Raw genomic sequence first — 6175 nt, 5'->3', positions numbered from 1 at the left:
CGCATCGCCGCGTTCCTTGGTCTTCTCGGGTTCATAGCACCACCTCTGACACGTCGCTGTTCGTGCTGCATTAGGCTGATCATGTGGCTATGCTTCTGCTCTATGTTGATGATATTGTCATCATTGCCTCCCGAGCGGATCTTTGACATCATTGGTCGTCTCGGCTCTGAGTTTCGGCTGGAGGATCTTGGCGCGTCGCACTTCTTCCTTCGCATTAATGTGCGACGTGATGCCACTGGGTTTTTTCTGCATCAGGGCGAGTACACTCTTGATCTTCTGGACCATGCCGGCATGACTGACTGCAAGCCAGCCGCCACACCTGCTGAGGCCAAGCCGAAGCTCTCCGCCACCGCTGGCCAACCCGCTACTGACGCCGCTCTTTACCGCAGCATTGTGGGCGCCCTTCAGTACCTTACGCTCACTAGACCAGACATCCAGTTTGCGGTGCAGCAAGTTTGCTTGCATACGCACTCGCCCCGTGATGTTCATTGGTCTTTGGTCAAGCGCATTCTTCGGTACATTCGTGGCACCCCGACTTACGCTCTTCGTCTCCGTGCATCCGCCTCGACTGAGCTTCTTGCTTATACTGACGCGGATTGGGCTGGATGTCCCGACACTCGACGTTCCACGTCTGGCTATTGTGTCTTCTTCGGTGACTCTCTTGTCTTCTGGTCCTCTAAACGGCAGCCTACTATCTCCCGTTCGAGTGCTGAGGCCGAGTACCGAGTTGTTGCCAACGTCGTTGCGGAGACTTGTTGGCTTCGTCACCTTCTTGGTGAGCTTCGGATTTCTCTTCCCAAAGCTATTGTGGTCTTCTGAGACAACGTATCGGCCGCCTATCTCGCGGCTAATCCGGTGCAGCACAAGCGCACCAAACACATTGAGCTCAATGTTCACTTTGTGCGCGAGAAGGTTCAGTTGGGTCAGCTTCGTGTTCTTCATGTACCGACCATCCAACAGTTTGCCGACATCATAACCAAGGGATTGCCTACCGCTGCATTCCAGGAGTTTCGTTCCAGTCTTTGCATCGCCAACGCCGACGCTTCGACTGTGCGGGGGGGGGGGGGGGGGGGGGGGTTGAAACGTGATATCTTTGTATTTATTTCCGACTGATTCTCCTATTATCTCTAGCCTTGTATAGGTTGATTTCTAGAGATATTGTAGGGTTAGTTGGCTTGTCACGCAAGACATCTCCTGTATATATTGTAACCAACCCCGATGAAATACAATCGAGTTGCATCCTATAATCTTCTACAATACCCCGCAGGACGTCACTGACGTTCTCTTCTTTAAAGATCAACTTTGCCAGCCTATTCCTGAAATATTGTTTCCCACAATCCCGCTAAAGTTAGAGCCAATCAGCCATGTATGTTTTCTTCTTAGTAATTATCTTAGTAACTTTACATTCCCATATTTTCATTACAACATGCATTTCAACTATCTTAGTACCTTTTTTTGGGCGTGGACGGGATTCTCAACGGAGTGACAGATTTACAACACCGATTTGTGGCTTCTAAGTTTTCCTTGTTGAGAAAAAACCGCTTAACTAATAAAAGGGTATACTCACTGAAAAAAGACACATCCATGAAGGCGGATGAACAGTAGTCCGTGGAGGCCGTTTTGCAGTACGCCACACTCTTCTAATAAACAAGACTCGTTTCGACTGTAGGCGGTTGAACAAAACTCCGTTTCATCCGTTTTGCGGTACATCACACCCTTGCGATGAACATGGCCATATCTCGACTGTAGGCGGCTGAATAGAACTCCGTCTCGTCCGTTTTGCGGCGCCACACCCCTCCCAATGAACATGACCCTGTTTTGACCGTAGGCGGTTGAACAGAACTCCGTTTCCTCGTTTTGCGGTACGCCACAGCCCCATCCGGTGGGGTTCCCATGAACATGACCCTGTTTCAGCTGTTCCAACCCAGCCTGTTGGCTCCTGATGAACAGGATGCATTCTGACCTAGCCCAGTTGGCTCCCGATGAACGGGACGTTGTTTCGTCTGTTCCGACCCAGCGGGTTGGCTGCCGATGAACTGGACGCCAATGTTGCGTAGCCCTACCTTCCAGTGTAGCGGTTCGTTGCCTCTGCCACATTGCCATGTGATGGGAGGTGCCTAACGAAAGGGTGGGGATTACACAATATCTAAAGGTCAATCAACTGACTTTTTTTTTTGTGTCAGTCGACCGTTTTCAGAAAGAAGGAGGAAGCGTTGACGGAGATGAAGAAGGAGACGGCGAAGCAGCCGGCGTCTGGGAAGAAGAAACCCCACTATCTATCTTAGCGTAGCGGGTGCAAGTTCGCCGGAGAAGCAACCCCACTATCTGTTTTAGGGTGCCGGACGCAGGTTCACCGGGAATTTTTGGGTGGTCGTCGACCTTAGAGGGATGGCCGAGGGGCGGCAGCACGGCGGCGGTTGGGGGGGGGGGGGGCGGGGGGGGGGGGGGGGGGGGGCGGGGGGGTGGCCAGGCTAGCACGCTCGGATCTGCACGTAGGCGGTAGCGCGGTGGCTGGCGTGGCTTTCGCTTCCCTCAGCCAAGGCGGGGAGCAAGGGTGTGCCGGTGAAGTGCATGCACTCTTTCCTGAGCCGAGTGTGCGACGACGTCCGTCGAATGCGGTGAAGGCAACATCCATCGACGGCACTTGAAGAATGACGAGGGAGCGGGGACGGCGGCGGCGGGTTACACCGGAGCTTGGCGCTCGGACGGGCGGTCGTTGGCTTGGTAATAAAAGGGTCCACCAACAAAAGTCGAAACGAGAGGACGTTGGATCGAAAAACCGAGGGTGGGGGAGGACGGACAATATTACGGCAGGACGTTGTACCCATTTTTAAGTAGTAGGGATAAAGATAGAGATAGAGATTTGTTCACTAATTATTTCAGTTCATATGCAGTCCATAGTACTACGTTCTCTTTTGCTTTTCTCGAATAATAATAATATGTCCGACTGTGGAAACTCAGTTCACTCCGGTCGTCGGACGTGCGATCCAGAGAGAACTCAGGGCGCGCATCCGGGAGAAGTAGTCGCTGACCACGAGCACCGCTCGTGCGCACTGACGGATGGTCAGTACCCGCCGCGTTTCCTCGAGAATCCGCAGTCGCAGATCATCAGCCTGAGAAACAGCAGATCACCGGGAAACAGTTCAGGAAAAACCCTGCATCTGAAGCGCACACGACTGTTCAAACTGAACACCCATGGCCTGCGCAAGTTTACCTGCCGCAGGAGGCCTTCCATGGCGCCAAGCTTTCCCACCGCCGCCGCCATTTGGCCCGTGCAATCATCGTCGGAGCAGCTCTGGGACGACGATCCTGCCGCCGCGACGGTTTCCGTGACCGACTGTCGCAGCGCTTCCATCTCTCTCGAGAGTACTTCTTCGGCTTGCAGGGAGGAACGCCGCAGGACATCGATACTGTCGAGCTGCTTCTCGGTGAGGGGCTCCAGCCTGCTCGCGAGCAGCTGCAGCGGTGTCATGGACGCACGTCAGAAAGAGGCAAGGGGAAGCGCCTGTTTGGTGTTTGCTCAACCCAAAATTGATCGAAAATACTAGCGGAATCTGTCGACAAGCTTCGACGATCGATGGTCGGAACCTTGAGAAGCTCGGATGGCCGGAAGCCGCCGAACCAGAGGAAGCACCTCTCGACGGGGGTCGTCCACGTCCCCGACAGGACGCGGAAGGCATCGGCCTTGGCCGCGGCGCCCTTGAGCCTGAAGATCTCGTCGCAGCGTGCCATGACGGTGTCAACGATGGCCTGGAGGTCGCCGTCTCCGGCGTGGGCGCTGACGGCGGCCCTGAGCTCGTCTGCCTGCTTGTGGTGCTCCTCCAGCCACCGTGCGTATTCCACGTAGAACGAAGAAGCTCCTGGAGACCGAGAAATGGTACTAAATTTTTACGCAAGAAATAGAAGAAGCAATCCCTGGACAGTAACAGTGGTTTATTACTACCGTCTCCGTTCTCTGAATCGGGCTGGTCCCCTAAAGTAGAAACGAGAAAGCCCTGGATAAGATAAGCAAAACAAATTACCAATATGTTGAACAACATACGGGAATGAATTCTGTAAAAAAAATGGAGAGATGAAGATGAGCATGTATACCTGTTGGCGAGCACGCTGGAGCTCCTGCTCCAGATGAGCAAGCCTCAGGCCGCTGCTCTCGAGCTGCTGGACATATGCCTGAAGAGGGCCATGGAAAGGATGAACGGATTAAGGTTCCAAGCTAATCCTTGTTCTCCTGGCATATTGTTTACCAAATGATCGTACTACAGTAGTCGTACCTTTTTTCTTAGACGGCTTCTCCTAGCAGCTTCACGGTTTTGGGCGAGGCGACGGAGCGTCTGTGAGTCAACCAAGAATCAGAAGAAATCACAAATACTCCGTATTTCGCAGCTGAATGCACTGGAGTTTTACTGGTCCGTCGTATCCATACCTTTGGACCTAGTTCACCATTTGATCTGTCATCGGAATCCGGAGGCGTGAGCCCAGCAGCAGCAGCATGCCCTTGTTCGAACTGATGATCAGTAGAGACAAGTTCAGTAAACATCATGTGTAGCAGCAGTTTGCTGTAACAAAACATTGCAGAGGTTTTTTTATTTTTGGAAAAACAGTTTCTGCACATGTGCGTTCAAACCCAGCCATCAAGGCTCGTCAACAAGATCATTAGGGAAACTCCACAGCTACCGCTACAGAAACTGAGGTACACAACATCGAAATCGAGCGCGTATGTAACAGAGTTGACGAATGTGCTAGTGATCAGTACCGCTTGATTCTTGTCGAGGTCTGGGTCCGTCGATGTGTCAGTCCCACCAGGGCTTGCGCAATCCATGGCGAAGCTAGTACCAATCTACTAGAGTGAGCAGCGGCAGAAGAAAGCAGAGAGAGTTGCACGGGCAGCAACAGATCATTGGTCCTGGAGAGGACTGACAGGCAATTATATGCAGCAGCTGCGATCAGGAGACCGGAGTGACACATGTGGCCGACAAATCTATGGCTGCGGCGAGCAAGCAAGCACGCAAGCGAATATCTTCCCGGTATCTTTCTTCTTCGAAGTGAGATATCTTGCGGTATCTCCTTGCGATCAAGGACGGTGGGGATAATAATGTGTGTGTATCTAGCCATCTAGGCGTACGTCTAGTTGCATGCGCTATATATGGCGGCAGATACAGAGCCCTGTTAGCATGTACGGATTCAGAATCGGAATCGATGCGCACGGCTTAGCATTGGTTGGCAGTCATTTTACGTCGTTTAGCATCGTTTCTTTTCGAGATCATCATAAAATGCTTTCTTCATTTTTAAGTTGCTTTGGCACATCACTTTTTTTTTACCTACATGATACATATAGCACATGTACATCGTGGAGCACTGAAAAAGGCATCATGCATGCTGCATGGGTGTCTTTGTGCTAACGCGCTGCCGACCGATGGTGTGGGTGGTCCGTGGTCAACATAATGCCATTGTTTCTCTGCTACGTGCAGCTGTGCGCTCCAATGAAGCAAACCGGAGGGAATTACCAGTTTACCACAAACTAGATTATAATTTTTTTTATGAAAAGCAACGGTGTTTATTTCATTGAAGAAACAGACATATTACATGAATAACAACAAAAAAAGACACATTACAAAGCCTTGAGCCAACAAACCCACAACAATACACACAGGAACAAAATAACATCACTACCACAACACCACACCCTCGAAGAGAAGGAATTCGGCTTCAAGGATCACAAAGTCTCGACAAGCGGATGGAGGTCTTCGGCTTCCACCATCATCTAACCAAGCAAGGTGGACGCCTTATGCGCGTGGTTGTCTTGTTCCACCCAATAACACCCCTCAAAGGAGAGGGAGGAGTGTTGTATGTGAACGAGGTAATCCGAGAAGGGTCACACTCACTAACCCGGCTTCAAATGCAATCATCAAACCTGCCCACCAAAAGATCGAGAACTCGGATCGCATCTGCCTAACACCAATACCACCAACCACCGCCTACCACTGGTACCTCCAACCGGTAGCCACTCCTAAGACAATGCCCCAAGAGGAGAAGTGAGCACGCAGGGTTGCCGTCCCGGACGAAGAAGCGAGCATAATGCCTCGACGAAGCCTTCAAGAAGGAAACGAATGCTCTCATACATTGCCGTCATTAGTCCTGGACACAACTTGGAGCAAGGCTTTAGAGCAACTCTAGC

The 6175-nt window shown here is 51.7% G+C and overlaps 1 protein-coding gene across 1 annotated transcript; it reads right to left on the bottom strand.

The window, feature by feature from the left end:
• Nucleotides 1–2782: 2782 nt before the first annotated feature.
• On the bottom strand, nucleotides 2783–4937 carry LOC125512809 (transcription factor TGAL1-like). The gene is made up of 8 exons (XM_048677918.2): nucleotides 4754–4937; nucleotides 4424–4504; nucleotides 4272–4331; nucleotides 4093–4170; nucleotides 3944–3995; nucleotides 3589–3860; nucleotides 3215–3457; nucleotides 2783–3113 (listed from the first exon to the last, which is right to left on the bottom strand). Exons 1-8 carry the CDS (start codon nucleotides 4817–4819, stop codon nucleotides 2958–2960), a joined length of 1008 nt encoding a protein of 335 aa, XP_048533875.2. The 5' UTR covers nucleotides 4820–4937; the 3' UTR covers nucleotides 2783–2957.
• Nucleotides 4938–6175: the final 1238 nt, after the last annotated feature.

Source organism: Triticum urartu, chromosome 1A, assembly GCF_056163025.1.
Source record: "Triticum urartu cultivar PI428250 chromosome 1A, HENAU_Tu73, whole genome shotgun sequence".
Taxonomy (NCBI): Eukaryota; Viridiplantae; Streptophyta; class Magnoliopsida; order Poales; family Poaceae; genus Triticum; species Triticum urartu.
The sequence above is the reverse complement of the archived record's forward strand: the minus strand, read 5'-3'. Positions and strand labels throughout refer to the sequence as shown.

Excerpts from the sequence above, each read along its gene's own strand:
- LOC125512809 (XM_048677918.2), bottom strand. The coding sequence starts at position 4,819 with ATGGATTGCGCAAGCCCTGGTGGGACTGACACATCGACGGACCCAGAC. Across the intron at positions 4,505-4,753 it reads ACCTCGACAAGAATCAAGCG|TTCGAACAAGGGCATGCTGC; the intron begins GTACTGATCACT and ends ACTGATCATCAG. Across the intron at positions 3,996-4,092 it reads TCCAGCGTGCTCGCCAACAG|GGCTTTCTCGTTTCTACTTT; the intron begins GTATACATGCTC and ends TATCTTATCCAG.